This window comes from Perna viridis, chromosome 7, assembly GCF_037379345.1.
Source record: "Perna viridis isolate PV_CMFRI_1.1 ecotype Kerala chromosome 7, ASM3737934v1, whole genome shotgun sequence".
Taxonomy (NCBI): domain Eukaryota; kingdom Metazoa; phylum Mollusca; class Bivalvia; order Mytilida; family Mytilidae; genus Perna; species Perna viridis.
In genome coordinates this window covers 29,124,536-29,148,160 of record NC_142451.1, presented here as the reverse complement: position 1 = coordinate 29,148,160, position 23,625 = coordinate 29,124,536, and the positions used below count along the sequence as shown (strand labels likewise).

At 32.4% G+C, this 23,625-nt stretch overlaps 1 protein-coding gene across 3 annotated transcripts; it reads right to left on the bottom strand.

The window, feature by feature from the left end:
• Positions 1–960: 960 nt before the first annotated feature.
• On the bottom strand, positions 961–22,661 carry LOC148612170 (peroxidase-like protein). 3 transcript variants are annotated; one of them, XM_088593376.1, is made up of 12 exons: positions 22,558–22,661; positions 15,622–15,780; positions 14,769–14,939; positions 13,072–13,102; positions 11,581–11,687; positions 10,736–10,837; positions 8,311–8,403; positions 6,669–7,164; positions 4,221–4,421; positions 3,505–3,671; positions 1,509–1,617; positions 961–1,118 (listed from the first exon to the last, which is right to left on the bottom strand). In XM_088593376.1, the coding sequence occupies exons 1-12, from the start codon at positions 22,601–22,603 to the stop codon at positions 1,058–1,060; spliced, it is 1,743 nt and encodes a 580-aa protein (XP_088449502.1). In that variant the 5' UTR covers positions 22,604–22,661; the 3' UTR covers positions 961–1,057. The 3 variants fall into 3 exon arrangements, with proteins under 3 accessions (XP_088449502.1, XP_088449503.1, XP_088449504.1); XM_088593377.1 differs by lacking the exon at positions 22,558–22,661 and adding an exon at positions 17,002–17,148; XM_088593378.1 differs by lacking the exon at positions 15,622–15,780 and having other exon boundaries at positions 22,558–22,658.
• Positions 22,662–23,625: the final 964 nt, after the last annotated feature.

Sequence of the window (23,625 nt, the reverse complement as noted above, 5' to 3'; positions counted from 1 at the left end):
GATTTCAAGAGTTATGTCCCTCACCCTAGATCTACCTTCTTCAAGATATTCAACATATGAACCAAGGGTACCATTAACGATGTTAAACAGACCAATTACTGGAATAATTGCAGGTAACATGAGTAGTATTAAATGCAGGGAATAGAGTTGTCTTCTCTTCATTAGATGTTGATTACCTTATGAACTTCCTCCACTAGTTTACAAGAAAATCCACAAAAAAAACTGCCTATCAAACTTAGATTAAATTACTTATGTAATGATAGAAACTTTGAATAACTCTTTGTCAGTTGTCCTGCCTTCATCGAGGAATAGCCATTCAATCAAGGGAAGGCCATGCAAGGTTTACAATATTATTTGCTTTGAGTATATTCAAACATCTTATATATATATGAAATAATGGACCATTTTTTTAGGCTAGGAAAACTCATCTAAGATTTTTTCAGTTTTATTCTTTCTCTACTATTGAGGTAATTCTAAATACAATTAGTACTGTCAATTAGTAATTTTTATCAGTATTGGTTTTCTTGTATCTTGATAGGCGGAATGTATGTGTTGGTTAGAATCTGTCTTCATGTTTTTGCTAAACCAAGAATTCAAAATAAAAACTCCAATAATTCGGAAAATGAAAATCGGGAATTCAAAAAAAAAAAAAAATAGAAAAAAAAACCAAGGAAGCTCACGAAGAATTCTGCTGAAAGTATCATAGATCGAAGTGTAAACAATGGACGGACGGACGAACACAGAATACCATAATACGTCCCATTTAAACATATCATAAACAGATTTAAGTATCCCTCATTCTGAAACATTTTGGTTGATTATATTGGAATTCACTGGAGCTCTTAAACATGTTCGCAACCCCTATAATCAGGCACTGTAGACTGGCATATAAAAATTATTTCCGACGAACAAAATGGACTTGAGAGAGAGTTGATGATTGGCAAAAGTCATTATTACAACTTCTTCTTTCAGCACCTGTTTATTATTTAAGTAAAACCAGCAGATGATGTAACACAAGTACAACTTCATAAATAGATCAGGGCAACTACCCAAATTTTTATGCATCTTTCCACAAACGTAAGTCTATGTCAGGAATGTCATCACAATCAACAAGGGGACTGAAAAACAGACAAATTTATAAGCACGTGTTCCGAGAAATAAAATGTTAAATATTGTTTATATATTTAGTCATTATTATTTGATAGATTTTTATTATAGCTGGTATCATTCAAATATTTGTGTCTGTGTCTTTAAACCATTATCGTTTGTTCAACAATTCTTTACAATAAATTATATAGCATTTTAAAAAGTAAATATTGGCATAGTTGCTCTCTCCAAATTTATATGATAGAAAACCAGACGACGCACCTACCCTACCGGTCAATGCTACGAGGTTCTCGCCGGACTAAGGGTTTTTTTTTATTTTAGTTTTCTGTAATTTGTGAAGCACCTGTATGAAAATGTATGTGTCATTGTTGCTTCAATACAATTTGATATGTTTTACTAACTTATCTTCTGATGGTATTGTGAACACGTCCTTCTGAATCTTTTTCAAACCAAAATTTATGCAAAACATTTTCGCCAGAGTAGTATAACCTTTGATAGAATTTAGTTGATCTGAAATGATAGAAAACAATGTTCTAGTTTGTTCAAATCGATACCCTAATCCATTTTTATTATGAAACTACCATTTGATTTTTTTTTTTTTTTTTTGGGGGGGGGGGTGGGGGATAGGATCAAATTTTAAATAATAAGGCAGGATTGAAATTTTCAAGAAAAGAAACCAGAGTCGCCCATTAGAAAACAAGCCCGAGGTTGAATCGCCCACCTGGCAAACCCTATTAACTAAGTATGTAAAGGTATCCTGTTTTCTTACAATGCTTGACAAAAATATGATGAAAAAGGTATATATTAATGAATGCTGTAAGTTTAACTGAGTACTTAAGGCACTGTAAATTGTTGGAAATGCCTTCAAAGGGTTTTAGAACTTTTGAAAAAAAATGGGCACCCCCCTTTTCCTCTTATTTCACCGGGTCTGAGGGGCATTACCCCAGTATACATTTGCTGAAAAGAACATGAAATGAAGTTAAACCATGGCTATACAACATTTTAATCATCGACATTCAAGTCAGGAGACCATGTTTGCTATCGAAACAAAATATAGTTGAAATCAAAGCAAATATAAAAAATGGCGGGAAAATGGCCGTCAAGTACAAACTTTCGTCATCACCATTCAACTTAGAACACAATGTTTCCTCATGAAACCAAAAATCATTGGAATACGAGCAACTGGTGAAAATGGTCGCGCGAAATGGCAGCCGTTTTGAAAATGGCCGCCTATAAAAATTCAATACTACCAATTAACGCAGTATATCATGAGTAGCTTTCATCTTTCTTATTCTTCTAACGTTGAGGGAAAAAATAGTAAAATAAGCGTTTTGACCCCTATGTTCTGTTTTTAGCAATTACCGCCACGTTTTTTTGATGAAAAATTTTAAACGATCAGTTTGTCCAGGATACCATGGCAAATTTCATTATATTTTGCCGCATGGTTTCAAAGTACGACAAAAAGATCTGTTTCAGGTGCCATAACTCCTACATCTTGCGACAGATCATTTTTGGAAATTTTGGTTTAGGTCTGTCTTCTGATGAACAATAAAATCCACCATCAGAATTTTGCTAAATTCAACGGTTTTTGAGTTATTTGCAAAAAAAACTTTATTTTGACACTTATGTTCTATTTTAGTAACAGCGGCCATGTTTTTTTTCACGGAACAAAAATCCAAACACTCATTTTGTGCAGGATATCTTAAAAAAATATTGAATACCTACTTTCATTCAATCTGTGCGGTAGTTTCCGAGGAGAATATTTTTTACAGTAATAACATTAAAAACAGCAAAGAAACGTCCAGAAAGGGCAATAATTCCAACATGGGTGATAAATTTTCACTGTAATTTGACCATAAATAGATCTCATAATGCTGAAAAAATTTATCTATGTCAGGTTAAACCTAACGATTTTGGAGATACATTTTATATATGAGAAAAACTGCTGTCTGACACTATGTTCTATATTTTGTAAAGGCGGCCATAATTTTTCGACGAATCAAAAATTGAAACGGTCATTTTATGCAGGATACCCTAAAAACAATCATGCTAAGTTTCATCCAAACCCATTCAGTAGTTTCAGAGGACACCAAGTGACGGCAATAGCTCACTGGGCCTACAGCCAGGTGATTTAATTTTCTCAAAATAAAAAGGCAGGAAAGACAATTTGATCCTAGCCCACACCCCCTCAATCAATTTAAAAGTCAAATGGTTGTTCCCTTTCAACAACCAGGCTATTGTGTTATGTACGCATTTTGAAAATGTCCAGGAATTGTTATGTTAAAATCCACTTAAGTCTGAACCATTGGCTTTGTATTATATCATGGTATTTGTGTAATAAGGTTTTTGTATATCTATGACACTTAGAGCATATTGACCCTGTTCAACAAAACTTACCCAAGCTGAAGGCAAAATCTTTGTCTCCAGATTCATACCAAAATCTGTCTCCAATCTTTAGAAGGTAGAACTGCAGACCAATCACGCATGAAAATGTTGGCCCAACGCTACCTTTTTCCCCTTTTTCTAATAGTCCCCCAACATAGAAGTCTATATCATCGACAGTGCTGAAATTCAAAGTACCAATTTTGTTTTGCTCTACCATGGACAATATTTGATAAAATTATCTTGAAGAGATCTTCAATTTCCCGCTGTTCAATCCCACAGCAAGTTTCACTATTTTAATTTTAGTAATAAGTAAATATGCTTAGACCTCTTTTTAGACTCGTAGTATAGCATGGCCATGAAGTGGTTCAGTTAACACTTATTTCTTGTATGCACTAATATAGTTAGTGCCAAAACATTTTCATTAACGGGGAAACACACACAACTATCAAACAAAATAAAATAATATTTTAAGAATTGGCAATAATTAATATTTTTCAATAGACAAAAATTTTTACTATTGCCAATTCTTATAAATTAATTTTGAAACATATTTTTATCTTTAAACATGAGAAAAGTAGATCTGAATTCGACTGAATATGGGCATGTCAATATTTTTTTATCCATTGAGATATAACAAAATCATTTTAACCAATCCGATTACAGTATTTATCTCAAATTAATTTATTACATTATAAATAAAATAGAAACACTAAAATAGAAGAACATACTTATATAGTCTAGCAAGTTTATATCCCAAATAACCAAACTCGCTGAATGTTGTATAGTTCCGTAAGCCACAGAACTCCCTCCATTTGTTGTAGCTCGGAGTACCTTGGTCCCTTCCACGCTGTATGTTGAGGGAAACTAAATCGTTTCCAGGTGGTTGTGACAGGTAGAATAGTTTGTCGCGTATCGAATCCACAAATTCGCTGAAAAATAAACGAAACTAGAAGAACTGAGAGCAAGGCTCAGTAGGTGATATTCCCGTTTTCCTTCCCTAAAATCCATACAGAAAGTCCGTACACAATGTCAGCATCTTGTGAAAAAAAGTTTGCAAATTGCACTGAATTCTATTCAGCGATTTCAGAGGAGTATGCTCCATTTTTGGCAGAGAATTGAAAAAGTCCATGCATCAGTTTTGAACCAAAATGCAAAATAAGAGGTACACAATGCATTATCTGTCGAAAAGTGTATGCGTTCAACCGAATTCCATTCAGCAGTGCAAGATGAATTGCGGATAAGGAGATGGTCCCCCTTGGTCTACAAATGACATGATACATGATTTGCATCAAAGAACAAAAAAAAAATAAATAAATCATGCAGATGAAAATACAAAATACTATCTTCTGATAGAGAATGTATACATTTTCATCGAATTCCATTCAACTGTTCCAGAGAAGTTGCGGACGGACGAGCGGACAGCATGATCGCTATATAAACCTCACGCAAAGCAGGAATATAATCAGATATTAGTATTACAGAGGGTATAAACCTTCAAGAAATTAGTCAGCTATTATACGAGCAAAAAGCACGTGTCTATTGAACGTAACAATATTATATTGAAAAGGGTATCAATCCAAATGTGTCTACATCAATTTAGTTTTTAGTTTAGAAGCCCGTTTTATCACATTAATTTTAACTCACATAAGCAAACGCTGTCGCTTATCAGAAAATCGATCAAAAACAAACAAACAAACAAAAAACCAAATCTTTTGGATTTGAAATTCGACAGCAACTTCCGGAATTCAATTTAAATACTTAACCATCTAAGAATCATGGAAAACGTGTATGGTGTGGCACATGAAGAAAAAACGCAGATATTTTATTAATCCAAGTTTACACATATATATATATATATATATATATTTATATATTATACCTCATAAATTATTGATACGATAAATTTAGTTGAAATGCACTATGGTAAATGGTTTGAAAAATTCCCCACACTTCGTTCCTATATTAGCGGTCAAATATCGAAGTCACAGGTGCTTCAGGAAGAATTTAAATAGCTTTTTAGCTGTTTTCTAGATGTGTTAAATATCTTTGAGGCAAAAATGATGAAATTGAGAACAATAATGTGCTACTCATTGCCTAGTTCTAACACAGAGTGGTACTTAAGGAGCTTTAAGTGTTTGCTAATGAATCGTAAAATAAAAGATGTTTGTGAAAGTCATTGACTCTTTAAGTCAAACACGACTGAGTAACTAATGGTATGAAATGACTAGACATTACAAATAGCATTTCAGTCTGTGTAGGAAGAAATAAAATAATCATATAAGCGTGTAAAAACCAAGTACATTTGTACCACTAACTCAGTCTTAATTAAAGTTCAGCTAAAGTCACTCAACAAAGAACATAAAGTAACTAAAATAATACATACAAAGTAACAACATCAAATGAGCAACTGGGACTCCACTAAAAAGTGGGAGCGTGGACCAGGTCTACCGGTAGGGTAAGCGTCCTCTGCTTTTCTAGAAACATCGGAAGGAAACGTGCATATATGTAGAATACTGTACAGAGTGGCATTTTGCAAAGTTTTCAGGAACATTATAATTTATTCTTATAATAATATCTTGACTAAAATTATCTTGACAAGTAATGTCCTAGATTTTGACTTTAGCAGAACCAGAGAATGAAAACTTGATGGAAATAATAACCCTATTTAAAACAGAATTGAAGAAAGCGCTATGGTGGATAGTTAGTTAGAAGTTTATACCAGTCTGAATGAACACACGGAATTTTGTTCTATGGTCGTTTATCGGAATTACACCTGTTAATTGTTGCTAACGGTATTGTATAGTGTTATCGTTAAATAGTGTTGAACAACAGCATTTAACGCACTCGTTTAGTAACGTTTCGTTATCATTTTATTGACACGTTATAAGTAACGTTCATGTTAAGTTAACGACAGGTTGGACAACCGGGCCCGGGAAATTACACATTGAGCCACATGCAGCGATTCAGATTTTATCGATTTCCGTTTTTTACGAGGTTTTATATGACACAGGATAATTCAATAACATCTATCCTTTTATATCTACACAAAAAGGTAGATATAAAAAGTGGGTCACAGGGCCTTTCTCCGACGTGTTCTTGTACTTGTCGAGCAGCACATATTTTAAGCAAGCCTCTATAGAAAGGCTTTGGAAATAGGGAATATAAATATTAATTACTGATCAATCTTTAAAGCCGGTTTTGTAACTAGCCATCTGGCCATATCTTCCACCACGCCCATCCCATGATTTCTCTGGTACAAATGAGGACTCATCAGATTGTCCTCCATTTTGTGCTCTGTCAAAGTTTGAAAATCTCTTTTCAATTCTGAAATTGTTGCCATTACTTGGGAGTGTCCGTATCGCAGTGGTGCGGTTCCGAACCCGTTCCGAATTGACATGTCAATTTTATCATCGTACACGTTACTGTAACCAGTCGATAAGGAGTATAAGTGATAGGCAAGCATAGTGTGAGGTAAGACAACAGACGGCAGAAAGTGGTTGTAAGTGATATGCTGGACTTGCGCAATGATGATACGCCGGGTTTCCTGGTAAACTTTTTCGTTATTCCAATATGGGTTTAACTCTTTTAGTAAGTTTGCTAGGCGATTATGCTCCCTGACGAACAACAGATGGTTAAGGCCTAGATTTGGTGCTTCTGTTACTCTCTGGTCTCCTATAAAAACAAAAATATGACGCGTTATAAGCATCAAAAAGAAATAGTCTGAACTGAAATATGCCTAGTCTTCACTTCAGCCTTGCCGTAATTAGAGTTATGGTTAGCGTAAAATAGTTTTGTCTAGCCGCAACTTATACATAGCCTTCATTAGTCCTTCTTATCCTTATTTCAGACTAGGCATAAATCCAATTCAGTTAAGGCATAATTATTTCAGGCCAAGCATATAGTAAGTTAAAGCTTTGTATAGCTATTTATTTTTCTTTAATACTGTGTCAAACAAAAAAAAATGTAAGTATATTCCATATATGATAATTTAATTTATCACTTAAGTGTCAGTCATTGTCAGAATTAGGCAGTAGGTGAAATATGGTATGCGAAAAATTATCATTTTGACAGTGTAATTTGACCACTTGCCAGGGGTGGATCCAGGATTTTAGATTAGTGGGTGCACAGTTAAAATTCGCCGAGCCGAGCGAGGCGAAAGATTTGTTGAGGTTAAATTTTTGAAATATTCTTCTAGAGTGGGTGTAATGTAGATATCTTTTATTGTAATATTAGTGAGAAATTAAAGTTTCAATCCAAAACCGCCTAATGTACCCCTGACAATCCATGCTTTGCAAGTTTTAGGGTGGGGGCGCACGCCCCCGCATGAATCCGCCTCTGTTTGCACCATTGATATCAAGAAAAAGACAAGAATTTCCATATCATGTTGGACAATTGAGTCACAATTTCATTGAAATAAACTGAAAAATGAACATTTCAAGGGTAGACAACTCTGTCAGAAACCTCATTTTTCTAAGATTCTATTGTAAAATTTCTGAGCAATTGCAACGATGCAGAGATCAAATAATGGTCTTTTCAGAAAGAGAAAGCATCCTTGGGTGATATTTTATTGTCAGATCGGTGGGGTTTTGACATGCATGTTTCTGATTTTCTCCCATTTTTCCTGATTCTTACAAACACTAATCATACGCTTAAAAAGTAATATGTCATCGATAAATTGTTATGATTGACGTCTCCATTGAAAATATAAGGGGAAACATACAACATCCTATCGCACCATTCATCAAACGTGCATTCATATGAAATTGAAAGAAAAGTAATTAAAATAAAAAAAAAATAATTAATAACCCTTTTACAAACCGGCATATGGACATCTGTCTGTCTTTGCTTTTTTGAAACACGACCCTCCATCAATTGTTGGGAGCAAATCATAATGGTCGGTCTTCATTAAATCTAAAAACACGTCATATTTTTTTTTATAAAAATACAATGTAAAACTTATTTTGTAGTACAAATGTATATTGTTATTTACTTATTCTTATAATTCTAACATCTAATAAAAAAGTAGAAATATAAATGTAGCCCTTTCCTGGAAGCTCTTTTCAAAATCTCTGGCTCCGCGTGTAGCAGAGCCGTACACATCATTCGCAACTAATTAGATTGAGGTATATTTTTTATCAATAAGGAACAATAAGTATGTTAGCATTGAAACTTCAAACGGTTGACATATTGATTTCTTTTGAGATTGTTTTACCTTTGTACGGAAGCGTATTAGGGCCATCCTTTTTTTTTAATTTCTTGGAAATCCCAAGATTAAAGTTGATAATTCCAAGAAAAATGTTGATAATTCAAACATTAAAATTGATAGTTGAAGATTAAAGTCGACAATTTAAAAAAATAGAAAAGGATGGCCCTAATACACTTCCGTACCTTTGGAAGTAAAACATCGGTGAGCAACTAACGACTAATTATTATATAGATAGCAGTGATTTACCGAATGTTCCCCAGTGTAATTTTTTTCGATAATTCACACTGTGAAATAAATTCGGTAATTTCACTCTCGCGCTTTCTCCCGCCAAAACGCAACAGCACGAATATCAATCGGCAGTTCACAAAATTTTAGATTTATGTTGAATGTAATCAATAATGGAAGAAATCTATATGATAAATAGGATAATCAATTGGTTATTGTGAATAACCAAAATATGATCACTCGTGCCAAGAACATGTTCCACACACTCGTTAAATCTAGGCGTTCTTCGGCACTCCCGATCATATTTTGGTTATTCGCTCTTTCCAATTAATTATCCTATTATTACATCATCTATAAGTCATTTTTTTACAGAAGCAAAAATACTCTAGGGATTTTGACATTGAAAGATATTTCAATTTAAGCGATTTTTCAGTGAGGTATGGTACATTTTTTTTTCATTTTACTCCATAACGCGTTGTTTTACCGCAACTTTCTGTGCACCTTTGTAAAGCTGAGACATCGGGCTACATGTTGATACCTATATATGTCATTTTTAATTCATTTTGTAGAAAATAGAAGTCCGAAGAATGAAAAAAAAAACATATAAAATTGATTTTTGCCCCAACGAGGTATAAACATAGCCAAACGATGCGAAAATGCTTCAGTTTATTTTTTTGCCACAAAATGATGCGTAAATGGGAGGTATTAGGATAGCTGAAAATAATATTTTGGTTGATGAGTGAGGGTGTATTGGGGTGCCATAGCCCACATACTATAGTAGGTTGGTATGCAGAGTTGAATGGTATGCAGAGTTGAATGGTATGCATAGTTGAACGGTATGCGGAGTTGAATTCTTATCTATGGAACGCCGCAACTGTCTTTTGTTGATGGTTTTCTATATACGCAGTGCATTTCTCGTTATACACAGTACATTTTATGGTATACATAGTGTATTTCACATTATACGTGGTCGTGGACTCATCATACGCGGTGCATATAACTTTATGTGCAGTATAACTGTCATTATACATGGTGCGTTTTTCATTATATGCAGTACAAAACTGGGTATACGCAGTACTTTTTACATTAGACGTGTTACATATATCGTTATACGCAGTGCATTTTGCAATTTACGCTGTACATTTCATGTTACACGCAGTACAATTTCTAATATAATTGCGTATACCCAATTTTGTACTGCATATAATGAAAAACGCACCACGTATAATGACAATTATACTGCACATAATGTTATATGCAACGCGTATAATGAGTCCACGGCCACGTATAATGTGAAATACACTGTATACCATAAAATGTACTGTGTATAACGAGAAATGCACTGCGTATATAGAAACCATCAACAAAAGACAGTTGCGGCGTTCCATACTTATCTCATTTGCACGACATAATAAAGCCGATTTTCACCTGCAGATCCACTTCCTACGTTTTTTCCTTCACAACATATTTATAGTTTGTATCAGAGCAGAATGTATGCAAGGTTGTTAAGAAATGACCTTACTTCGATATACGAAGTTGCTTGGACGTCACCTCTCTTGCATTTCTACTATAGTATATGCAAAATTGGTGAGAAGTGACATTATCGATATGCGAAGTTGCTTGGACGTCACCTCTTCTGCATTTCTACTATAGTATATGCGAAGTTCATAAGAAGTGACCTCACCGATATGTAAATTTGATTGGACATTTACTCTATAGTATATTGTAGACGGTCGGATAGAGGAAATAGCCGGATATTTCCGATTGATATAGCAATTTACATTCAGGAATACAACTTGTATGCATACTTACAGCTATTTGGTACTCTTAAATAATTCGCGGTTTCTAAATCATCGCCATAAAGGAAAGTAGCGTCTATGAAAGAGCTTAAACGATTCACATTTTCTCTGTAATCTGTTGAGGAAAAAAAGGTATTAAATTTATACGTTTTGAACAGTATGATCCAAATGACGTACATGTACAACGGTGAACAATACATTTATCAATTACACACACACACACACACACACACGAAAAAAAAAAAAAAAAAAAAAAAAAAGGATTAAATTTAGTGTATTTTCGTCCATTTGATGTTGGATGTATTTACTTTAGAATTTTATGATAAAAACATAAGTCACTGTAAACGCCTAAAAGAGCCTTTCTAGGACTTTATATAGATTATGAATTAAGGATTTTTTTATTACGAGAAAAATTAAAAAACAAAAAAAAACAAAAAAAAAAAACAAAAAAACAGTCGGTATTTTTTTTTAAACTTAAAAGAATACTACTTGTTTAATTTATTTTCCATCATTTCCTTTAAAATAAAGATGGGGTTAACCGACCTTCTTGCGTGTTAAAACTAAAACTAAAATACCCATTACATTTCTGTTGAACATTTCCCCTCTACTAATTCCCCCAAAATAGTCTTTTTAAAAAAAAAATGTTCGTAATTTAACGACGTGTAGTTTAATATTAAACTCATCTTTTTGAAATAATTTAAAAATAATGTTTATCCATCATATATAACCCTGTAAGCTAATTGAAAATACATACTTCTTTATTTATTTGCAAGAAGACTGAAAAAAAAAAGCACAGTGTAATAGGTACGATTTACTTTAAACAGTATGTAAATGCAAAATCCGGTTTCCAGATGTTACCTGGAAGCTTTCCTTTGGTCGCTCTTCTTGCTCTAGCAAAACTTTTGCACCCAGCTTGGAATACATCATCATGTTTTGGAATGTTAAATGGATAACAGACATCTTGACTTCGAGTGAAAAGTAAAACCAATCATCATTAAAATAGTGAAAAAGATCATTATTATTTCATTATTATTTTAAGGAGCCTTACAGGTCATAGCCAACTTTAGTACAGTATTTTTCGTCATAGTTTCGTGAAATAAGTTTCAGTTAGTAAATCAGCTTTAAAAATCTTCGTGTTGCCTTCAAAGAAAATACTTTGGAAATTAACTTTATTTTCTGCTTTCAATCAATCCGAATTTTCTGTTTGTGGGGTGAACAATGTTAGCACATTTTAAATAATATATCTTAATCGAATCATTTTTATGAGAAGCTAAAGTGGACAAAAATGAGTATTTTCTAATATTATAAAAATGATTTTTTAATATTACAAATTCATTTTATAACATTATAAATTAGATTTCTTATATCACAAAATACTTTTTTAATATGAAAAAAATCATTTTTTAATATGAAAAAAATCATTTTTTAATATTAAAAATTCAATTGAATTTCTAATATTAAAAAGCAATTTTTTAATATTAGAAATTGATTTTCCAATATTAGAAAATGGATTTGTCGTAATTTTTTAATATTAGAAAATCATTTTGTAATATTAAAAAATTTGACTGATTTTGCAAAATTGCAACGTGATTTTCTAATATTACAAATTCATTTTCTAATATTACAAATTCAATTTGTAATATTACAAAATGGGTGATGTTTTATAATATTACTAAATTAGGAATTTTTAATATTAGAAAATGAATTTTTGATATTAAAAAATATTTCCTAATATTAAAAAGATTTTGTGATATTAAAAAGTATGTTTTCTAATATTAAAAAAATGATTTTTCAATATTACAAATTCATTTTCTAATATTACAAATTAGATTTCTAATATCACAAAACCTTTTTTTAATATTAAAAATTCCATTGAATTTCTAATATTAAAAAACGACTTTTTAATATTAGAAATTGATTTTCTAGTATTAGAAAATGAATTTGTAATATTGAAATATCATTTTTTTTTAATATTGAAATATCATTTTTTTTTAATATTGAAATATCATTTTTTTTTAATATTGAAATATCACTTTTTTAATATTAGAAAATCATTTTGTAATATTAAAAAATGTGACTGATTTTGCAGTATAGCAAAGTGATTTTTTAATATTACAAATTCATTTTCTAATATTACATATTCATTTTTTTTTATGTTTTATAATATTACTAAATCGGGAATTTGTAATATTACAAAATAAATTTCTAATACTAAAAAATCTTTTCTAATATTAAAATAAAATGATTTTGTAATATTAGAAATTCATTTTCTAATATTACAAAATATTGATTTTTTTTCCACTTTGGCTTGCCATACATTTTGTTAAGCATATTTGATAATAATCATACTTATCAAAATTTGGATACTGGCAGCAATCAGCTGAAAACAGAAATAATATCTTTTAAAATTCACGAATATGATCTCCAGTTTTATGAATGTAAGATCTCTTAATTTCTGGAGCCAAAAGAAAGATATATAATCACCAGAACTATGACGGATATATCAAACAACATTCCGCAGCTATAAACAGACACACAAAAAATCATTTGAATGAACTTGGATCAACATATGAAGGATTTACGTGAGAGCTAAAGAGGTGGGCCAATATGATGAGCGGAAGAAATGGGCCGATACGGCGAGCAGACGAAGTCTGCAGGTACGATGGGCGGATAGTTCTGTAACAAAAAACCTCGCATTTTATGTTAATCTTTCATGTTTTCATCGGATATCTCGCATTTTGACTATAAACAAAAAATGAAAATATCCGATGAAAACATGAAAGATAAACATAAAATGCGTGGTTTTATGTTATAGAACTAGGAGGGCGGACAACGTGTGCTATTTTGGTGAGCGTCCACTGACTTAAACTTTTTAATTGTCTCTTTCATACACGTAAAATATGTTGGACCAACGTATCGAATGTGATATAATCAGTACAACTAATGACAATCGTCAAATACTATCACAAGCGTTTAAACGCCATTATTTAGCATCTTTATGGCAAGCCAAAGAGGACAAAATCAATATTTTGTAATATTAGAAAATGAATTTTTCATATTACAAAATAATTTTTTTAATATTAGAAAAGATTTTTTAAAATCAGAAATTAATTTTGTAATATTAAAAATTCATTTTGTAATATTAAAAATTCATTTTCCAATATTATAAATTCCTGATTTAGTAATATTATGAAATATCACACATTAGAAAGTGAATTGTAATATTAGAAAATGCATTTGTAATATTAAAAATTTCCTTTGCAGTATTGCAAAATCAGTCACATTTTTTAATATTACAAAATGATTTTCTAATATTAAAAAATCGTAATTGAATACGACAAATCCATTTTCTAATATTAGAAAATTAATTTATAATATTAGAAAATTAATTTCTAATATTAAAAAATCTTTTTTTTAAATATCAGAAATTCAACTAAATTTTTAATATTAAAAATGATTTTTTTAATAATAAAGTGTTTTGTGATATAAGAAATCTAATTTGTAATATTAGAAAATGAATTTGTAATATTAAAAAATCATTTTTTTGTATTAGAAAATATTCATTTTTGTCCACTTGGGCTTGCCATACATCTTTTACCTTAATAACAAACGCGCATGTAAAACCTATAGTCAGCACTCATTTAACTAGATACATCACAATGTCAACAAGGAGTTATAAGTAAATTTCATTGCTACTGTGGACAGTTTTTTTTTTACTTTTACTTTTTCCAGACGATGCATTTTACAATTGATTGCTTCAACGGAGGCAACAATTATATTTATCTAATTGCAAAAAAAGAAAGGAAATTTATGTTGAAATCAGTAAATTATCCCAATGTCATATAAAAAGAGAATTCTGCTAGTTGCAATATAACAAGATTTAAGCTTTTTATTGAAATTCTTGTCCCTTAAAAGGCACTGTCTGTTGAATGTGCGAAATTAATGAACAACTGTCGACAGTAAAAATGAGAATTATGATATGTCTCATTGGTAACAAATCAAACTCGGTGCATAGATTACCTTTTAACAACTTCGTTCATATATACCTGAATGCAGGACGGTCTGTAAAATATCATGTGTCAGCAGTTGACCAAATGCCATATGCTGACCAGTACGGTAGACGTCTTCTTTGTTATGCCCAGTAGTTTTGCTCAAGACATTTGAAACTCGCCGAGGATCCGGTAGTTTATCCGGATATCCTCTTGGTAAACCTTTTCCTGGAATGGAATTGTTTCAAATATTCGTACATAGTTATTAATGTACGGTTTTGTCCTCATGACTATATTTTTGAAATTCAAGAGAAGTTTTTAAAATTATTTTTCTTTAATATATTAATACCGGCAGCTGGAAAGCACGACTATATACTGACTGTAAAGGCATTGCGATGAGGCAAGCCACTATCTCGGGAAGGCTCTGGGATCAACGATCGCACATTGAAATAATATAAAGCAAAGGACCATTGGCTGTATATACTGTCCGATAATTGGTACAAAACCAAATCTCTGAAAATATGTTTACAACGTGCGTTAAACAATCATGCAATAAAACTTGTATTGTGTAGCAAATCCTTATTTCTCGTTGAAGGTTGATGATTTACGTAAGTTCTTAAGGTCTTATATAACCAATTTAATGTAGAAATTATTACAGTTTATAACTGTTGGCAACTTTCTGTGGGAGGTACCAAAATATATATTTTTAATGCAGAAGACCATTTTGTATTAACTATGGGTTAGTCGATAAGCATGTGTCATATCATGACTCGGGTGAGGTAGGGCTTGAGGTGAAGTAAAAAAAATGATCTGATCACAAAAGTGTTTATTGGGCATACTCAAAGACTGATCTTAGTTATGACAAAAGACGGGCGGCATCACGAAAGTCCTTAAAACAAGTTTTTTTTACCGTCGGCGAAGTCCACCATTGGTTTTCCTCTCCAATCAGTGAACCGTCTTTGAAGCGTATCAGATTTTCCCCAATTCGGATGGTTCAGGTTATTACACGAGCCATCAAATGTCCGATACTTAGCATGATGAGGACATTTACATCCATGGTACCCAAATACTGAAAAAAGGGTTGTTAGTCCTAATAATTCGTGGTTAAACAAAAGCCCACAAAGCAATATATCTAATACACGACCAAAACGTGCACACATGAGTCATACACGATCTACATACACAATGTAGTCAACATGATAAAATCCTATTTCATCACAGGCACTTGGGGCACGGACGGTTTCGACCACCCCCTTTTTTCTCGAGAACCATTACATTTGTTAATTTGTTTAAAATCTTATTTTTTTGCTAGTGTCTGGGTCCATTTAATGAAAATATCACAAAGGGAAGCCTCATACCACCATAAAAAAATTTGTCTAAGATGGTAGTATAGGGACCATATTAATACCCAATTATACCTTATAAAAAGTTAATCTAGATAACTAATGCGATATTTCACTTGATCGTGGTATAAGGGATTCTTTTAGGAAATTTTTAATGAATGGTCTTAAGTACGGACTCGAGCGTGCGATGTTATAACCGCGAGGAAGTGTATTCAGAGTCTGCTATTGACTGCTGCCGGTTACATGGGAGGGGGAGGGTAGCATGATTAAGAAAGATACAGAGAAAAAACCGACAGTTCGCATGAGGGCAGGTTTCAAGATTTGTCTAAGATTTCAACATAAAAAGTCAGTACTTTTGTATATATATTTTTGTAAATTTTAAATTTTACAATTATTTACTACGCCAGGCGTTGCCTGCTTGTCCAAAGCCAAGATAAAGTAGGAGAGGAGTCATTCTTTTTCCGCCAACGTTTTCCAATTTGCCCAAATGAAATACAAACGTCCATATCAAGTAGTTTTTTTTCCAACCGTGTAGAAATCCGTAAAAAAAAAACAAGACGGAGTTGTTATTGCTATAATAGCATATGCCTTTTGGATATTTTAATGTATAGAGCTAAATGAGATTTTTCTGAACATCACAAAGATGTCAAGTGACAAAATGCCAATAGTTAAAGAAGATAATGATTTACATCTCCAGTGCCATTAAAGATTCCAACTTTTTGTACATTTTCAGTTTTATGCACAATATTGTATCACCTACCAATTACATTTTTTATATTGAACTCAGTAATTGTTAAGATTATCCGTTTTAGTTAAATTAGTTTCTGCGGTTACACCAAGAAACACAATTTTTACCAAATGAGGTAAATTGGAACATCACTCGTTTTTTTTTACGGGAAAAACCGATTGACAGTCCGATTGAAAATAAAGGAATGCATAAATCCTACCTGATGAGAAAACTATAAAAGAAATTAAAATGCCACTCGAATGCATTTTATCAGTTTGACTCGTTCGGCTGACTATTGACTATATGTGGACTAGTTGCCACTCAGATTACAAATACGTAAGGCTTTACTTAATATTTCCTGGTGTCAATTCGCTTTGCCTTCATCGACTAAGTTTCTCAGAGGTCTTGTCACCGCATTATGTAATTCTAGCTTATACCTAATTGACCATACATTATGTCGACGAGTTAATGTATCCACTAACTAGTAAACAAGTTGCACAGCTGTAGGAGGTAACACGACCCTTTTTCATAAGTAATATTTAGTGGTGGTCGTTCGGTTTGGACATGAGTATCGATTTTGACGATTTTTTTTGCAGGGATTTATTCGGCTTCATCAACCAATATTTTTTTGCTTTTTTTTTTTAAGTTCATTTGTTGTAATCTAAGTGTATTTTTTGCTGAGTTGTCGCATTTCTTGAAGTTGGTACATTTAACTCTTGTAATGAGAGCTTGCATATTTGAAATATCTTTGTAGTTTTCTTTTCAAAATGCAATTTTACGTTTGAAGCCCTAATTAGTTTCTAAAAAAAATGTAGAATAGACAAAATTTATTATTAGACACATTTACTGACGGGTTAAACCAATACAAAACGGTACAAAATACACGAATGAAATGCTTCGCATGACACAGGTTGATAACGACGGCAGAGGTCGAACCCTGAACAGTTGAAGCAAGTTTGGACTAACAATTAAAGGTTGATACTGCATTGAAGTTTGATAGTTAAAAGACATTTTTAGACATGGTTAGAATTTGACCCGAATCAAAGCGACCCATTTTTTTACCCTTAATTCCCAAGTGGCACGTCCTATTCTCCAAATCGGTCCAAAGTTTCTTCTAGGTTTATGGCCACCTTGTGTTTCAAATTTAATGAGATTCATCCCCTTTTACTGAAGTTATCATTTGGACACCAGAAAAATGCTTTTTGACCCCTAATTCCTGATAGGGTTAAAATCTACCCCAACAACACACCCCCCCCCAAAAAAAAATCATAGTACAACATTAGTGGTATAAAATCAATGTGCAACAATATCATAATAATCCATATTCTTTAAATTCTGTGAAATGCTTGTTTTGACCCTTCAAACTGGTTATGACCATAACCACAACAAATTAATACAAATGTACCAACCTTCCGTCTGTGGTTTGCAAACATCTTGTGACATCGACCAACTATTACGTATAAGTTTTCACATGAAATCCACGCATAGCGATAGGTAATCATACTGGCCAATGCGGACCTAATTTTCCCAGATTTATAGACCACCATTGTCAACATGCTGGTACAAAAATAACTCCCCTTTGAATCAGTTTTTTTTTAATATTTTGGAACGCCAAGGAAGTTATATTAAGATCATTTTAAGTTTGTATAAAGTTAATTAATTATTAATTGTAGTGTTTATTTTACAATTATTTGACCTTTTAACCTAGCTTCAATAAATATTCTTCAAGTTTGATATAATACTTTTTTAAATATCTTTACAGAACTAGTTTTGAAATATGATCACACATTTTGTACCATGCAAAATAGCTCTTCTTTTCGCTTTAAAATGGTTAAATATTCATGAACCAAGCTTCATCGGGTACAGTAAAATAGTCGCCCCAATATACTCCAGCAACATAAAAGTAAAACGAAAGTGAAAACGAAACAATACAGACAGAGGCCAGAAATTCCCGACTTGGAACATTCGAAAAAAAAAAACTGCGGCGGGATTAAGGTACTTAAGCGTTATCACAACAATCCCCCCTTTTAAATTTGGCCACTCTGGAAAAAATATTACAGAACTGTCCCTTGTGAAAACCGAAATAAAGAAACCGATTATACGTTACACAAATGAACAAACAATGGACTACTGACCATTAACTGGCATGCCAGCTCCAGACCAGTTTAAACCTACAAAAAGTTATGTCAACATCGTATATAAAACCAAACCCAATTCTTCCCCAACAGGATTCAGAACACGGTACATCATTAATCATACAATAAGGACACAACCCATGTCATTCCGAACACTGTTTTTAACTTTTAACTAATTTATTCAACGGGTCATAGTTTTCCTTTCCTCGTTTGTCTACCCCCGACTTGACTTTTTATGAGCAACTCGGTGGGTGTTTCTAGAAAAGCAGAGGACGCTTACCCTACCGGTGCACCTGGTCCATACTCCCAGTATTTAGTGGAGTCCGAGTTGCTCATTTCTTTTATATGATTTTAGTAACTTTATGTTCTTTGTTGTGTATGTCTGTTTTCTATGTCTGGTCTTTGTCCCTGAATTACATTCTTTTAATTATCTCTATAACCTTGGTTCCTTGATTACTTTTAAATATGATAGTGTGTTAGTTTCTATGTAAAGACCATATGAGCGAATCAAGTTGGCTAAATGGGTATTTTAACAATTTAACAAACTCATTTTCTGATATTACATAATCATCATTATGTAATATTACAATTTTCGAAAACTACATTATCATTTTCTAATATTACAAAATCATTTTCTAGTATTAAAATCCATTTTCTAATATTGATAAATGTTTTTTGAAAAATTCAATTAGTTATATTACTATAGTTAGCCACTGTAGACAAAAATAGGTGTTTTCTAATATAAAACAAAAATGATTTTTTTCGATATTACAAATTCATTTTATGATATTACAAATTTGATTTCTGATATCACAAAACCTTTTTTTTGATAATAAAAAAAATCATTTTTATAAAAAAAATTTTCTAAACATTATTTTTTTTTCAATATAAAAAACTGATTTTTTTTTAATATTGGAAAATCACTTTGTAATAAAATAAAATGTGACTGATTTTGTAATATTATAAAGTAAATATTATCTAATATTACAAAATGTATGATATTTTATGATACACCGTATTACTAATTGAGAAATTTGTAATATTATAATTTTAAATCCTACAAAATGAATTCCTAATATTAAAAATATTTCTAATATAAAAAATAATTTTGTAATATTTTTTTTCTTCCTAATATTACAAAAATATGTGTTTTCTATATTTAAAATTACTTTTTAATATTATAAATTTGATTGCTAATATCATAAAAAACAATTTTAATATTAAAAATTCAATTAAAAGAGTAATCTATGGAACCAAGATTCTAGCGGAAATCTAAAGAATGTAATCCAGGGACAAAGACTTAACAAGGAAAAACACACACAGAACAAAGAAAATAATAATCCACATCGGTAGGGTAAGCGTCCTCTGCTTTTCTATAAACACCCACCGAGTTGCTCATAAAAAGTCAAGTCCTGGGTCGACGAAAGATGAAAGGAAAACTATAACACGTTGAACAAATAAGTTTTATGGTGCAGATGGATACACCGTAACGATCCACGAGTTAATAATGACGACTATGAAACTTCTGTGGTGATGACTTCAATCTTATAGCCCCGTGCAGGTCCGGGTGTCAAAAGAATAGGCCCGCAGCAGCGCTAAGCTTGTCGTAAAAGGCGACTAAATAGTGCTCAGAAACCTAGCCGGGGGCTAGGCGCTCTGCCCACAGAGCAACTGGGATGTGTGCCCCAGGTGGTGGAATGGGGTATCCCTGGCGTGTTACATGCTGAGGTTGTCAGGCTATAATACGGAAAACCTGACCGCAATCCATAGTGGTGCAACGTGTTAGGAAAGATGCCACGTTCCTCGCACGTTAAAGAACCCTGCTGTAGTATTCGATAGGAGTAGGAACCTTTGCGCTCCACCACAGGAGGCTAAATTGCCCGACACTAACCATCCCTCCTTTTTTTCTAGTGACAATCAAAATTTGTCGACCCTGTTATCCTTGTGTTCCATCCCTCTTTTCACTTCATCATCATTTCATGTTCATTTTATCATCCATTTCATGTTCATCGCCTGAATATAGCTGAAATATTGCTGCTCGGGCGTTAAACCCCAACAATTAATCAATCAATCAATCTTGTAGCGACATAAATCTGTCCCAGCAGAAGCCTAATTGTAAGAAGTCTAGCGCGATACAAAAAGTCTGCACCCTTACGGCAAGCCCTGGCATAACGTATGAGTTGTGATATGAAAAATCCATGCGCTGTGCTGAAGGGATGTTGCCACAAATGAACGGAAAGTTGACAACACGGAATGAAAAATCATTGCGTTTTTCGTATAGTTTGAAACGATTCACGATTATTGCTTAAACCTTTAAACACTTGTTGGTTATATTAATCTAAAGATCTCAGTACTTTTTGGTGATGATTCAATATTTTATTTTTGAGTTATTGCCTTTTTTTGTAAAAAGGTGGTGTTTTTTTCACATGTCGCACCGTATATCAAAAACTATTTATGATTAATGCATAAAACTTCACACAATTGTTAGTTAAGTTAATCTGAAGATTTGTATAATTTTTTATGATGATTAGTTACTATTTTTTTTTTTGAGTTATTGAATTTTTACTGAGTTTCTTTTTGGAAAAAAAGGTGTGTTTTCACATTTGGGGGAATTCAGGAGGTGCATTAATCCTTAAAAAATACGTATGTGGCGGTTGGTTCACAAAAAAAATGCCTTACAACCCTCCCATACATTTATTGATGGAATGCCTTTTAGGAAGAATCGAAAGGAGTTTATTTAAAAGAAACATTATACCACGAATACGGAAACATGTAACAAGTTTTGTTTCTCTCTCTTATCAACCTTTTTTTATGGAATTTGAAATTTTCAATTTATGTATTGACATGCAAAATTTTCGTTGCAAAAATCTTTGCTCACTTAATCAGAATTTTTGCTTCAATTTGGCATCATAGAAGAAGAAGAAGATGAAGATGATGATGAAGAAGAAAAAGTTTTCATCGGAATAATTTATAGTCATTTTGACTATAAACAAAAGAAGAAAATCCGATGAAAACCTGAAAGATAAACATAATTAAATGTGTAGTTTTATGTTATGAAACTAGAGTCAGGATATACTTAACGTGACATCCTATGCAACCCATCGTTATAAAAAAAAAATTATAATTTTGTTTTCACAAGACGACGGGTGCGTGCGCTTTTCGCAGCTGTTTATTTTTTATTGCCTTCTGCATTCCATGCCATTATTATGTTTCAGGGGCGGATCCTGGATTTAAGGTTAGATGTTTGGGGGGTATTTATAATTAAAAGCCGCCGTCTATGGAACCGCGGCTGTTATACTGTATAAGGACCAAAATTAGCAGTCAGTAGTAAAAAAAACATTATCCTCCATTATGGTCTGCGTACTATAGCTTTCTGTCAAGCTAGTAAACAAATGTATTTCAAGAATCGAAACACTTTCGTTTCAGGTTTTAGTATTTCAAAATAGATAAACACTTTTTCTGAAACGAAATCGTTTTGTTTTGTTTTGGAACAATAATTTTCTTTCCCTCTCTTTAAATAGTAGTCCCTGAAACAAATTAGAAATTGTCTTCGCAATATTGTAGTTTATAGTCGCCTTTCATAATTTAACGCATATTTGTTATGCTTAAATCATTTCTTGAGTTTCGAGAAAAAAACTTACCAGTCAAAAGGCTGAATAGGACAACTACGATAATACCAATACTCATGGCTTTTACTCAAGCACAGTAACGGTGAATTGAATGCAAACGTGAACATACTGTTATATGCATTTCAAACGTAATTGAAAATAATTTTTTTTTAAAACGTAACAAATATTATGTCAAATGAGGCAATATGAAACAAAAATCAAACCAACCAGCTGTTTAAAGGAAGTATTAAGAAATGCTCGACTTTTTGTGATAAAGATGCTTGGAAGCTCATTTCAGTGGGAAATATCGACATGTAAATCCGCATTAAATAGTAATTTGTGTATTGTGAATTGATGAGGGGGCGTCAAAGCTTTGAACGGCTATTAATACTGATCTGTTGCATTTAAAGCGCACGATCAAAGTAAGGACGTAATAAGAACTCGGTGTGCACGTCTGAAATAGTTACGTTATTAAATCTATATGTGATATAAGCATGACTGATTTAACATACATAGGGCAGGTCCACAAAGTTTGTAGTGAAAATAAAGTACTTGGCGTGTTTTACTTTGACCTTTATCAAGTGCCTTCGTAGCACTTGATAAAGGTCAAGATGCTGCTTTAGCTAAGCAGAGAAAAGAGCTCGCTGAAGGTCACATGTCGAAAATCTGTATATAAATACCGATGTAAACTTATCTCTCCAATTTTTTTTTTCAACAGCCATGTATATTCGTATTTATGAACGTGCACTAAAAGTCTCAAAACAAAAATATTGCCAACTGACACAAACACGTTAGTTCTGTCGTTAAATGGCCAGAATCAGAAAGTCCTATTGTCTGAATAAATTGCAGGACTAGGCACAGGGCTGGCCCCCACTATCAAATATGCAGCCCCACTAGTATATAACCTACAATATACAAGTGGGACTGCATACTTGAAATGATATGCCAATGAAAACCTGAATTTTAATTGTTTTTTAATTTTTCATTTTTTCTAATAAAAGAGTGTATAACAAGTTCAAGAACGATGATACATTTTAGATCGTAAAATCTTTTAAAATAAAAAGTAGCGTCACGAGAATTTTTATATAAAGTTTCTAGATA

Excerpts from the sequence above, each read along its gene's own strand:
- LOC148612170 (XM_088593376.1), bottom strand. The coding sequence starts at position 22,603 with ATGAGTATTGGTATTATCGTAGTTGTCCTATTCAGCCTTTTGACTG. Across the intron at positions 14,940-15,621 it reads AATGGTGGACTTCGCCGACG|GAAAAGGTTTACCAAGAGGA; the intron begins GTAAAAAAAACT and ends ATTCCATTCCAG. Across the intron at positions 13,103-14,768 it reads ACAGACCGTCCTGCATTCAG|CTGATTGCTGCCAGTATCCA; the intron begins GTATATATGAAC and ends TTCTGTTTTCAG.